General features: G+C 42.1%; 1 protein-coding gene across 7 annotated transcripts in view; it reads left to right on the top strand.

The window, feature by feature from the left end:
- Nucleotides 1–14,456, top strand: part of LOC140716953 (proprotein convertase subtilisin/kexin type 7-like) — a 287,410-nt gene extending 272,954 nt beyond the window's left edge. For all 7 annotated transcript variants that reach the window (XM_073030136.1, XM_073030133.1, XM_073030137.1 and 4 more), the window contains 3 exons: nt 2,931–3,027; nt 3,610–3,727; nt 5,704–14,456. In XM_073030136.1, the coding sequence (XP_072886237.1) occupies nt 2,931–3,027; nt 3,610–3,727; nt 5,704–6,129 (641 nt within the window). In that variant the 3' untranslated portion in view covers nt 6,130–14,456. The remainder of the gene's footprint in view (nt 1–2,930; nt 3,028–3,609; nt 3,728–5,703) is intronic.

Here is a 14,456-nt window from a genome sequence, read left to right as displayed (position 1 = left end):
ACACAAAATGCTGGTGGAACACAGCAGGCCAGGCAGCACCTATAGGAAGAAGCACTGTCGACGTTGCAGGCCGAGACACTTCGTCAGGACTGACTTCGACAGTGCTTCTTCCTATAGATGCTGCCTGGGCGGCTGCATTCCACCAACATTTTGTCAGTAAAGACAGCTAAATGCAATTCTACAGGGTACTGGTAAGAGTGCAGCACAAATATTGCCTGGATGATCTCCTTATCAACAAGGCAAGATATTTATAATAGAATGCACAGAGGTTCACTGCATTCATTCTCAGGATGTGGGGATTGTTGTATGAGGGTGTTTAATCAGATATGGCCCTATACCCTCCAGAATCTAGAGGGATAGGAGGTAATCTCACTTAGAAACATAGAAAACCTATAGCACAATACAGGCCCTTCAGCCCACAAAGTTGTGACGAACATGTCCCTACCTTAGAAATTACTCGGCTTACCCATAGCCCTCTATTTTGCTAAGCTCCATGTACCTATCCAGGAGTCTCTTAAAAGACCCTATCGTATCCGCCTCCACCACCGTTGCCAGCAGCCCATTCCACTAACTCACCACTCTCTGAGTAAAAAACTTACCCCTGACATCTCCTCTGTACCTACTTCCAAGCACCATAAACCTGTATCCTCTTGTGTCAACCTGGGAAAAAGTCTCTGACTATCCACATGATCAATGCCTCTCATCATCTTATACACCTCTACCAGGTCTCCTCTCATCCTCCGTCGCTCCAAGGAGAAAAGGCCAAGTTCACTCAACCTATTCTCATAAGGCATGCTCCCCAATCCAGGCAACATCCTTGTAAATCTCCTTTGTACCCTTTCTATAGTTTCCACATCCTTCCTGTAGTGAGGTGAACAGAACTGAGCACAGTACTCCAAGTGGGGTCTGACCAGGGTCCTATATAGCTGTAACATTACCTCTCAGCTCCTAAATTCAATTCCACAATTGATGAAGGCCAATACACCATACACTTTCTTAACCACTGAATCAACCTACGCAGCTGCTTTGAGCGTCCTATGGACTCGGACCTCAGGATCCCTCTGATCCTCCACACTGCCAAGAGTCTTACCATTAATACTATATTCTGCCATCATATTTGACTGACCAAAATGAACCACCTCACACTTATCTGGGTTGAACTCCATCTGCCACTTCTTAGCCCAGTTTTGCATCCTATCAATGTCCCGCTGTAACCTCTGACAGCCCTCCACATGATCCACAACACCCCCAACCTTTGTGTCATCAGCAAACTTACTAACCCGTCCCTCCACTTCCTCATCCAGGTCACTTATAAAAATCACGAAGAGTAAGGGTCCCAGAACAGATCCCTGAGGCACACCACTGGTCACCAACCTCCATGCACTCTTTGCCTTCTGTGGGCAAGCCAGTCCTGGATCCACTAAGCAATGTCCCCTTGGATCCCATTCCTCCTTACTTTCTCAAGAAGCCTTGCATGGGGTACCTTATCAAATGCCTTGCTGAAATCCATATACACTACATCTACTGCTCTTCCTTCATCAATGTGTTTAGTCACATCCTCAAAAAATTTAATCAGGCTCGTTAGGCACGACCTGCCCTTGACAAAGCCATGCTGACTATTCCTAATCATATTATACCTCTCCAAATTAATTTTTAGACAAAGGTCAATAGATTCTTGATAGCAATTAACTTAAATGTAACCCAAGGCATTCAGGAATCTGGATATCAGCAATGATCTTGATAAGGTGGTAGAGCAGGTTTGAGGGGCCAAATCACCCAGTCCTGAACCTTATTTCTCTCCCGTTCAGACGAAGCGTTTGAATTCTCTTTTCCACAGATGCTGCTTGATCTGATGTGTTTGCAGCAGTTTTTGTTTTACTTTCCGATCTCTAGTATCTGCAGATTTTTTTTTGGATTTTCATAGGTATTCTAGTGTCAGTTTAACTTTCCAGATAAACATTGAAAGAGATATTCCATGTTATAAAATAAAAGGAATGGAGGGTTATGGGCTGAATGCAGGTCGGTGGGACTAGGTGAGAGTAAGTGTTCGGCATGGACTAGAAGGGCCAAGATGGCCTGTTTCTGTGCTGTAATTGTTATATGGTTGTGTGGTTATATGGAAAGTTGTTTCCATTGGTAGTTGAGACTAGAACTAGGGGACATTGCCTCAAGATTCAGGGGAGAAGATTTAGTACGGAGACGAGGAGAAACTGTCTTTCCCAGAGAGAGGTGAATCTGTGGAATTCGCTGCCCAGGGAAGCAGTTGAGGCTTCTTCACTAAATATATTTAAGATACAGTTAGACAGATTTTTACATAGTAAGGGAATTAAGGGTTATGGAGAAAAGGCAGGTAGATGGAGCTGAGTTTACAGTCAGATCAGCCATGATCTTATTGAATGACGGGGCAGGCTCAATGGGCCGGATGGCCTACTCCTGCACCTATTTCTTATGTTCTTATGTTCAGAATAGATGCAGAATTTTGTGGATTAATACTTAATAACATAAAATAGTTGAAGGATGATTGTAGGCATTAATCTGTTACAAAAGTACGATATTTGGCAACAAATGTTACTTTAGTTTAGAGATACAGCATGGGACAGGCGCTTCCAGCTCTTCGAGCTACACTGCCCAGCAACCCACTGATTTAACCCTCACCTAATAACCGAGGACAATTTACAATGATCAACAAACCTTCTAAACAGTACGCCTTTGGACTGTGGGAGGAAACCGGATCATCCAGAGAAAACCCACTCATTCCTTGGGGAGGATGTACAATCTACTTACAGAGGACGTGGAATTGAACTCCAAGCTTGGACGTCCTGAACTGTATTAGTGTCACTGTAACCACTTTGCTACCATGGCGCATTTTACATCTCGCTCCAATCTAAAAGAGATGTTATAGTGCTCATCCTCTCTCTGTCTTCACTCAGACACCAACCCTCAGCGAAAGGATGGATTCCTCAATCAATGGCAGCTCACACTGTATGGTTCTTCCTGGTCATTTGAAGATGTCAAGCAACGCCAGAGGTAAATCCTTGGTCACATGTTGACAGAGTAACATCCTCCCCCGAGATATTCTTTTTCCTGCCAATCAGTTGACAATCAGATGGGGATGGAGGTGAAATGGGTAAAGCTGGGGTGGGGGCAGAGAGGGGAAAGACTGTATGTTTTTCACAGTTTGTAGTTTTTAATTTAAAAAATTCTTTTTGTATTCTTGGGTCTGGCCACAGTACCTATGCAATGGCCATGATTTGAACCTTCCTCCTCAAAACCCACATCCTTGGCACTAAAAATGTCTCCTTTTCTCACAGAGGTGATTGAGATTAATGTGCCTCAAGTGCTTAATGTGCTAAAGAAAAACTCAGCAGGTCAGACAGATGAAGACAAAGGGTTGGCCAGTGTTTTGGGTTGAGACCCTGCATCAGGATTGGATTTTGAACAAACGTCTTGAGTAAATTAATAAAAATATCCCTCTCATTCTCCTGAGAAAGCTTGAGCCACGATTTGCCTTCAGAGATCTCATTTGTTGGGAAGGGCTTGCCATGCGTCAAAACATTCATTAGTTAAGCAACAATCATGTTTAACTGTGTGCTTCTTGACATTACCAAGGGTGGTTGAAGAAGCTATGAGTGGAAAATTCCTGAACGACAGCTTTTCATTGCCTTGTCCCCCTGGACTGGAGATCTCAGATCAGGAATGGAATTATATGACTCCCAACACACTCAAGGTAAAATTTATCATAGCATCTCAACTCCTTTTGCACACCACAATAGGACAGGACTGTGCACCTGACCCTTGGGATTGTGAGACTGGTACTGGAAGTGAAAGTACTGCCAGAGTAGTAAGAAGTACAATAGTATAAGTACCTGGTGGAAAGGTACATGGAGGTGAGGGGTTTGGAGGGACATGGGCTGAATTGGGACTAGCTAGGTGGACAGCCTAGTCAGCATAGTCTCACTGTGCTGAAGGGCCTATATCTGTGCTGTATTCCTCTATGACTCTATAAAACTAAAAGGTATAAATTTAAAAAACATCATGTTTAAAAAAAAGATATCAGAAATACACAGCATCTCAAGCAGCATCTGAATAAACGAGTCAGTTTAATGTTTCAAAGGGAAACACTGATCAGAACCAATCTAATTACACCTGAAACACGAACCTTCAAATTCTGACAAAACCCCTGGTTTGTCTCTCAATTTTTCACTTCATATGAGAGGAAATGGCACTTGTCTTGGGCCTTTGATTAAAATCTGCTTATATAGTTAACCATTACTGTAGTCCCCTGTTCAGTGCTATACAGGTATAAAACATTGACGTATCAGCCAATGAGCTGTAATTGGCTTCAGGGCTAGTTACCTAGGAAGTGGTGTCCATGATACCTGCCCTAACCCCCAACAATACTGCTGAAAGATGCTGTTGTGTGGCATACGGGTGAAAGTTGGTTTAACCTTGCATGGAACGATGAGTATTGGATGAGCTCCAGAAATCTGAGTTCAAATCCCGGCACAATTCAATTTAGATATTAAATTTGGTTAATTCTAGAATTAAACAATGAAACTGCCAAATTATCCCTAAAATATCTTTTAGTTCATAGTTGGCATTTAGGGCAAGAGTCCTGTCATCCATACCAGGTCTGGTTTATATATATCTAGACCCATCATGTGTATGACTGAGTGATCTCTGGAAATGTACGGCAAGTTACTCAGTTCAAGGGTAATTGTTGATAGGTAACAAATGCAGTGGCCCCCATAGCTGCTGAATAAATTGACTTTAGAACATAGAACAATACAACACAGTACAGGTCCTTTGTCCCATGATGTTGTAACAACACTTTAACCTACTCCAAGATCAATCTAACTCTTCCCTCCTGTGCAACCCTCCATTTTCCTTTCATCCATGTGGCTGTCTAAGTTTCTTAAAAGTCTCTAATGTGTCTGCCTCTACCACTTCCCTAGACAGTGTGTTCCATTCACCCACCACACTCTGTGTAAATAAAATTCCTACTTCTGACATCTCCCTCTATCCAGTCATCTTAAAATAAAGAAAGAAACTCAGCTCAATCAGTTGGTGTTGGTGTTTATAGAGTCACAAGGTCACAGGCCCTTCAGCCCACCTACTCCATGCTGACTTTCAAACACCTATTTGCATTCCTCCCATATTGATTCTCCCACATTTCTGTCAACTCGTCCCCCCCTCCACCTTAAGACGGGGGTGATTTACAGAGGCCAGTTGACCTATCAACGGAGACATCTTTGGGCTGTGGGAGGAAACCAGAGCACAAGGTGGAAAACTTCACATAGACAGTACCGAATGTCAGAATTGAACCCTGGTCAATAGAACATGGAGGTAGCAGCTCTACCAGCTATAGCAAATGTGCCAGCCCTAATTTCACTCCTGAGTAATCTGCCTAATCTCATGTGCTCATCTTGTTTTCAATACCCTTCCTTTCTGTCACCTACTGAACATTACCTGTGATTCCTTTCTTTATTGCCTCTGACATCTGAAGTGTTGTGCTTTCCATAGGCAAGAAAAGCTTTGTTGGAGATAGTGAGAAATCTAATTCCAGATGATGACCCTCGATTGGGAACCCACAGCCAAATCAAGCCACAATATTGGCAAGGGGGCAGGGGTGGGAGAGTATCAAAATTGGTCAGTTAACTGGGAAATAAGCAATAACAGAATACAAAATGTTTCTCTTCTCAGATGCTGTTACTCCTGGGTTGTTTTACCATTTTCTGGTCCATATATTACACCCTAGAGGTTATTTTCTACCCCAGGAAAGACTTCAAGTTCAGCCTGCAGTATAACTCTAACCGGGGACCTTATCGAATCCTGCGTGGAGTGGAGGCAGATAAGTATGAGTCTGAGTTAATCCCACTGCAAAGTGTGAACTGCACTGACAATGAACAACAGCAGATAACAGACAACGAGGAAGACAGTCTGGTTAAAATGGAGGAAGTAAATCCTAATTACAGCATGCAAAATGTCGCCTTAACTGTAACTGACACTGGGCTAGCTGAAGAACAGTCAGGCCCAAACAATCAAGATGATCACAAGAACAGTGAGAACACGACCCTGCTTTGCTCCTTTGACAATGAAACAGCTAACCAGCCAGTGAATCTACTGTGATCATACATGAAAATAAGGCAGCTTCAATTAACTTTTAGATCCGCAATGGCTGCCGGAATTCAACCAACATGGACCAACAAATTGGATATGGATATTAACTGTCTGCTTGCCAAATGGATCAGGCCTATCATTATAGAAGAGTCAACACAGTATCGCTAACTCTTTCATTTCATTTTTTTACCCCTCTTGCTTGCATTCCCCTATGCTCTTTCCCATATGACTTCTTCTTCATTCTCTATTCCACCTCTCTACACCTTACCTACACCTCATGCTTTACTTCCCACTCTTTCTCAGTCTTTCCTCTTCCTTCCATCTCTCCCACCTCTCTCTGCCTTTCCTCATCCATCCATCTCTCCCACCTTCATCTCTGCCATTTCAGTGCAAGTCTCTGCAAGAGATTGTGCTACAGTAGGTCATGAAATTTTATTTTTTTTAAAAGTCTGCCTTCATTCTAACTGTGATTATCAGTTGGAAAGTTTCTGTTTGTCACTGGACTTGTTATACATGACGTTGCATTCATCCTTCTACATCCTGAAATGATAAATTGATGTGAGATGGAACCTGCCCATGCAGATACAGCCTCCTGATCATGATTGACATTTTGGGTTATGTAATAATTTACTTTGCTGACCTCCTAGTCAAAATGGAAGCTGCGTTTCAAATTACTGATCACTTGAATTCAAGCTTTTACATGAGTGAAACGCAGTCCGAAATATCATGATTTGTGCATGTACTTGAGATTAATTTTAGTGGTACATTCATGCCAATCTGAGAATGAAGTCTATTACACATATTTGGTATAAAATGGCTTTTATCATTGTAATCCCTCAGAGAACAGTGAGTGATCACATTGTACAGACACAAATCCTTTTGGTTTTGTCTTTTATTTCAAACGAAGACCAATTCCTTAAGCCCATTTCCCCTACTGGGCCATAGGCTACTGACTTCAGCTTGAGAGTTCTCTGACCTGGGCCCCTCTTTCCTTCCTTTCCCAGGAATGAGGCCTTTCCAGCTTCTATTGCTGTTTCTGTAGCTCTGTGTTTTTATGGGATGGGATTGCTAGCCCCATGCCCAACTTTCCTCCTTTTGTAGCCGGACCTGGGACTGTCCGTGGCAGAGTTAAATGATAAATTAGCTGAGACATATTTTAAATAATGACACAGTGCAATAAGTTCTGGGAGACACTTGGTTATTTTACTAATATGGTACAAGTCATCTCTCTGTATAACCTCAGCAAGACGACCAATACTAGACAGTACAATTACAGTGAAAATTGTCCAAGTACCTCAAATTAGTAGTTAGATATGATGGTAAATCTGCAATTCACTTTAGCAAGGTGATACTTGAAAAGTCAATATTTCCGGTGCTTTCTTAAACATGTAATTTGGAGCTTCCATAACCTTTCCCATTTCAGAAATGGATTCTGTTCATTAGCAGTGATTCAGGCAGTGATTATACAGATGATCATCACTGGTTAAACTGGATTAGTCTACATTAATAAATGGGGATAAAAGGGAAGAGTGCACAAACCCATGGGTGAGTCTGAGATATTGTCATCTTTTGCTGAAAGTTGTTTGATCCTGTCATGACCAGCATTTTATCTTATGCTAAAACAGTAAATGTTCCCTCTATGAAAGAGCATCATTGTCTAACACAGTGTCTTCTGGGATTTCTAGTCTAGATTTAAGGTGATTAAACCCCAGCAAACGTCAAGGAAATATCTACCTTTATGTTGTTGCAGGGGTTTGACATGTCCTTCATTCAGTAGTGCAACAAAGAAGTTAATCCAAGAAACTGCTACAATAAAGGGTGGAGAGAGCCTGGGAGAGTTTTCAGTCCATTCTTCAAGCTTATCCTCATTGTCCAAATCTCTAACAAAATCTTACAGAATTCCTGTGGAGTTTGGAGTCTGACAGGGGAGGCTATTATTGGCTTATCTTACTTCCATATATTATGGAATCATTGTTCAAAGATGAGAAACTTTCTACAATTTCTGAGTATTGTGATTTTTTTTTGCTTACTCATCTCCATGTTCTTGACATAGAGGGCTAATCAAATTAGATTTTTTTCTTTGTGGTATATGAGTGAAAGCTGGTAATATCAAATATTCCAAGATTTCCATAACAGCTGGCTCTCATGAGAGAAGCAGGCATCTCAGTCTATGTTACAGAGCCTAGAGTTTTCTCTAAATCACTAACGTCTTGAAAAGTGGAATCATTGCTGTGTCACTCAGGGTTGCTGTTTGAATTTTTGTGAAATTAATTGTGTGACTAATTACAACATATGGATCAGTCAAACTGCTGCCTCTTGGTTTGCAGAACCAGATATCCAATGGTGACGGGTTTTTATTTTAGGGGTATAAATGTTAAATTGTTTAAAGTTGTGCAATCAGTTTATTGACATGAGTGAATGTAAGTCACTGGTCATCATGAATTTAATTGTCTCGAGGAATGCACTGATCAATGTTTTCATGTCACTGCCCACAGGTTTGGCAGAATTGTTATCCCTTTGACTCTTAACATAATAAAATATTATATCGAAGAAATTGTGTCAATCCAGTGCGCTACCCAGAGGAAGCTGAACCAGCAGAAGCGGGAGCTTGTTGAAGAGAGGGACGTTAGAATGGTCTTTGGTGCATAGAACACTACAGCACTGTACAGGCCCTTTGGCCCACAATGTTGTGCGGACCTTTCACCCTGCTCTAAGATCAATCAACCCGTTCCCTCCTATATAGCCTTCCATTTTTCTATCATCCATGTGCCTATCAAAGATATTTACCAAAATAGTGTCCATTGCATAAGGCTATAACTTGTATGTAATTTTTTTATTTTATTTTATTTTATTTTATCAACTTCTCGCTAGACAAATATGTAAATATTTCAAAATGACTTCCTGTGGTTGAAATCTGACCTGGCACTCTGACATATAAATGACACTACTGTTGTGTGCATTTCTCCAAGCCGTTGTTAGGCAGTAAAATCAAGAGGATATTTTTAGATGTCTGACTCCAGACTAAGGCTGGACAAATATGATGAGAGTTATTCCTCGGAATGAAATTCTCTTGTACTGATCTGGAGTTATAGCTCAGGATCCTTCCCGAATGCATTTGCATTGATCAATCTTTGCTCAGGATGGGAGAGGCTGTGATCTCCCTACCCAGCTGAATTCCACCACGATGAAAAAAGTTGGGTGGGCCCACAACAACATTTTTGAAAATTATTATTCAGTGGAGGAATGGATAGAGCAGTTTCATGAGCTGCCAGTCATCAAGGCACAACTCTGTATTGGTGTATTTAAAATTAAAAGTTCAAAGTACTTTTTTCAAAGTACATATGTGTCACCACATGCAACCTTGAAATTTGTTTTCTTGCAGGCATTCACAGTAAACACAAAGAAACACAATATAAATGATGAAAAGCCACTTACAAGATGGACAAACAAGCAATGTGCAAAAAACAACAGACTGTGCAAATACAAAAGAGAAAAATAATCAAAAATAATAATAATAAATGAGTAAGCAATAACTATGGAGAACATGAGATAAAGTGTCCTTGAAAGTGAGTCTGGAGGTTGTGGGAACAGTTCAGTGTTGGGGTGAGTGAAGTTATCCCCTTTGGTTCAGGAGCCTGATGGTTGAGGGGTAATAAATATTCCTGAACCTGGTGGTGGGAATCCTATTGTTCCTGTACCTTCTTCCTGATGGCAGCAGTGAGAGGAGAGCATGGCCTAGGTGGTGGGGGTCCCTGATAATGGACGCTGATTTGCTGTAGCAGCGCTCCGTGTATAAGTGTTCTATGGTGGGGAGGGTGGTGGGTGGTCACCACACATCACATGTCTTTCCCCAAGGTCCTGGGTAATTTATGGTGGGAAGTGAATTTGTAATCAAACGGCACTTGTATCACACGTCTGATCTGAATCCTCAGTGAGAACGGTCTGAGGCTGTCTTTGCCTTTGCCATATTCAAGCCTTTACTTGGGGCTCAATATTTCCTCCTCTTCCAAAGCTGCTCAGAGGTCACTGGTCTCAGTTTAGTTTAAGCAGAATGGGCTAGAGTTTGGTTCAAAGAAAATCAGAGCCAGTTACTATTCTGGGGGCGGTTATCAGCTCTGGGACTTAGTCACAGGCTAGACTCAGCGTCAGTCTGAGTCCTCTCCACGATGCCTGGCTAAACTTGTCTGACATTCTCCCCTTCAACTCCATTCACTTATTCCAGCTCCACAAGAAGTCCAGGTCAATGATGTGGCTATTTCCATGTGTAGCTTGCCACTTCATCTGGGATGCACAGGACGGTCTTGGGTTCTATCCTATTCTTCTGCAGTTCCACGACTCTTTAACAGTTAAGTGTTGTTGCATTTGATTTTTTTTCTCATATGCTGCCAGTGTCCTCCACATGGAAAATCTATAACTTGCCCTTTCTGGATCTTTCCATGTCCATCTCAAGTGATGGCTAGCTATCAACACTGGTTGATAGGCTCCTACAGCCATCTTGACTGTACTTTCTCCCATCCTATCTCCATTTCATTCCCTCAGTTCCTCCACCTTCATTGTGTGAACTTCAATCCACACTGGACCCTCTGAAATACATTCAAATTTCAAAGTACATTTATCTAAGTATGTATACATTATACAACCTTGACATTTGTTTCCTTACAGGAAGCCACAGTACGGGCAGCATGGCCGCATAGTGGTTAGCACAACGCTTTATATTGCCAGTGACCTGGGTTCAATTCCCACTGCTGTCTGTAAGGAGTTTGTACATTCTTCCTGTGATGGCATGGGTTTCTTTTGGGTACTGCAGTTTCCACCCACAGTCCAAAGACTGTGAATGGGGTTGCGTGAGCTCCAGGATCAGCCATGATGAAATAGAGCAGAGTTGATGGGCTGAATGGCCTAATTCTGCTCCTATGTCTTATGGTCTTACGGTCTTAAAGACATTCCAGTTAGTAGGTTAATTGATCATTGTAAATTGTCCCGTGATTAGGATAAGATTAAATTGGGGGACTGCTGGGCAGTGCGGCTCGAAGGGTTGTAAGGCCTTTTTCTGTGCTGTATGTCAATAAATAAATAAAACAGCAAAGAAACCCAAAAAACTCATTAAAAAAGAAAACCATCAAATACCCAATGTGCAGAGAGAGAGAAAAACACACATCATGCAAACACTAAAATAGCTTTGGAACAAAAGAGAGTCCAAAGACATGAAGCCCAGAGCAGGTCAGAGGCTCAGCCTCAGGTCAGCACAGAAATGGGTAAATGTTGCAAAGCAGCAAGCAGAATTGGCCCAACTCTTGCCTCTGGTCCCAACACCTTGCCTTTTCAATCCATCTGGCCTAGTGTTTAAATCATCCAAACATTGTGTCGTTCCTCACTCTAGGACCGGGGCTCTGTCACATCGATACTTTCTGGGCCTAGACCCCGCTGCCATGTTTTGGCCCGCACCTGACCTTTCCAAACTGGCCTGATGCTTCGGTCAATCAAACCTTGTTCTTGGTTTAGATGGATGGGCCTCGAATCTGCCTCTCCTCTGTTCTGCTGTCCCCAATTTTGCCTCAAATATGCCTCAACTTTGTCTTGCACATGTACGCTTTGACCCTCGCCTCAGCTTCGCATCACATGCTTCAACCCTTGGCTCAGCCTTGCCTTCGCTCGTCTCTCATTGTTTGTGGTTATTGCTTACCATAATTTTTTACAGAAAAGGTGTTATTAATAAAGTATGCAGTTGCAATCTTAGTTTTGTTTGCTGCTAGTAAGTAGTTGCTGGGATTCACCAGTGCCACCTTAAACCAGAACTGTGATTTCCCTGGACAGACCACCTCTACCCTCACCTCCTCTTCTCCCAGATAAGTTCCCCGAGCATCACCTTTCATCCCACCAGTCCTGCCTTTAACAGGTCATCCTTTCTGTCACTTCCAGCAAGGTTCTGCCACAAGGCAAACCTTCCCCTCCCCTGCCTTTGAACATTTGGCAAACATAGCTCCCTTGATAACTCCCTGGTCTGCTTTTAGCTTGGCAACTGGAGGCAGAGGGTTGCTTTTCTCATCGGAGGTCCTTGACCAGTGATTTTGGGACCCTGATAGTTGTGACATACATTAATGACTTGGATGTGAATGCAGGAGATAGGTTTAGTAAGTCTGCAGATAACACAAACACTTGAACTTGATAAGGCCATAAGTCATAGGAGTAGAATTAGGCCATTCGGCCCATCGAGTCTGCTCCACCATTCCATCATGACTGATTTATTATTCCTGTCAACCCCATTCTCCTGCCTTCTCCCCATAACCTTTGATGCCCTGACTGTTCTCCCTTGTAGACAGTGAAGAGGATTGTCTTCAGCTACTGTGTGATATATATCACCTAGAAAGTTGGGCAGATTGATAGCGGATGGAATTTCATCCTGTCAACTGTGAAATAATACATTTTGGAAGGTTACTTAATTACTGATTACAGATATAATCAATAAATGTCAGGGCCCTAGGAAATGTTGATGAACAGAGGAACCTTGGCGTACAAGTCCAAAGACACCCAACACTGACAGGATAGGTCAGGTAGTGAAGAAGGCCAATGGGATCCCTGCTTTCAGCAGCCATAGCATAGAAAGAAGAGTAGAGATGTCATACTACAACTTTATAAAGCCATTGTTCAGGCCACATCTGTAGTATTGTACAAAGTTTTTGTCATCACACCATAGGAAGGATGTGATTGTGCTGGAAAGGGTACAGATGAAATTTGCCAGGATATTGCAAATTGTATACACAAGAGATTCTGCAGATGCTGCAAATCCAGAGCAACACACACAAAATGCTGGAGGAACTCAGCAGGTCAGGCAGCATCTATTGTTATCATCATTCCTTTCCGCGCATTGGGCGGCAACCTTGCCATTTCTTTAGCAATTTTGTCTGTATTTAATGAGGCCAAGTTGCTAGCTTGACACTCAACCCAGCATGGATGGAAAGCATGCCAGGAGCCAGCCAGAGTCGAACCCGGGATTACTCACCTTGAAGTCTGGTGTGGATTCCACTACACCACCGGCCAACCAGGCAGTATCTATGGAGGGAAATAAACAATTGATGTTTTGTTCCTCCAGCATTCTGGGTTTGTTTCACCAGGGTGTTAGAGCATTTTCTTTGTAAAACAAGATTGGATTGGCTGGGTTTATTTTCCCTGGAGGACATGAGGCTAAAGGGTGACTTTATAGAGGCATCCAAAATCAGTAAGGGAATAGATGAGTAGTTATTAAGAACCTTTTCACCATGATCTAAACAAGAAGCCTAAAGTGAGAGATAGGACTTGAGAGGATGATTTTCACACAGAGAGGGGTTAGAATCTGGACCAGGTGGAGGCCAACACTCTCACATTTAAGAAGCATTTAGACAAGACTTGAATTGCTAAGGCAGAGATGGCTCATGGATGCAAACAACATATTTCACTGTATGTTTTGATGTATATGTGACCAATCAAGCTAATCCCTCTTTAATCTCTGCCTTGCATCCTTAGGAGATGCAGCACCTCACCTTTCACCTATCCCCTTCCCACTGTCTAGGGATTCAAGCAGTCCCTCTAAGGTGAAGCAGTGAATCACCTGCATTCTTCATATCTAGGGACCTGCATTCATTATTCACAATGTGGTCTCCTCCAGATTGGAGAAGCCAAAGGCAGATGGGTGATTGTGTCGAAGCGTGCTTATATTTCATCCATGGGACAACCCCAAGCTCCTGTTTGTTTGCCATGTTGATTTGCAGTCCCACTTCCATTCTGGCCTCTCCAGAGCTTGTTACATTGAAACCTAATTCAAGATTAAGATTAAAGTGGGAATTGAGCCTCCAATCACTGGTAGATAGGGAACTAACTACTATTCTATCAACTAGCATTTGATGCAGAGACAAGTTTTTATGTAATGAAAATTAGCAGGTTAACAGTGATTCTTTTTGTTATCAGGATGAGAGGGAGAAAAAGTAGTTAAATTCTGTGCTGGGTTTTTGTTTTCAAAAAGATGTTTTGGTAAAAAAATAAACTATGGTCCAGGTGCAAGTTAAAGAGAATAGACAGGTTAATGGTTCAGCATGGACTAGATGGGCCAAAGGGTCTGTTTCTGTGCATTTATATCTAATTTAACATGCTGTAACTTGATTCCCTTGTACATAGCGATGAATTATGAGTCTTTGCTTGCACTAGGAGATGTCACAAGATGTTATGGTTAAAAAAAAATATTTTGAATACTGAGCTTCAGAGAGAAGGAAGGCTTTTGTTCAATGAAGTTACCACAAGATTGTACGGTACTAACCATGATACTGTGATCGAAACTAAAGGCAATAAAGTTTATTCATGCAAAA

Source organism: Hemitrygon akajei, chromosome 26 (genome assembly GCF_048418815.1).
Source record: "Hemitrygon akajei chromosome 26, sHemAka1.3, whole genome shotgun sequence".
In the NCBI taxonomy this organism is placed as follows: Eukaryota; Metazoa; Chordata; class Chondrichthyes; order Myliobatiformes; family Dasyatidae; genus Hemitrygon; species Hemitrygon akajei.
The sequence above is the reverse complement of the archived record's forward strand: the minus strand, read 5'-3'. Positions and strand labels throughout refer to the sequence as shown.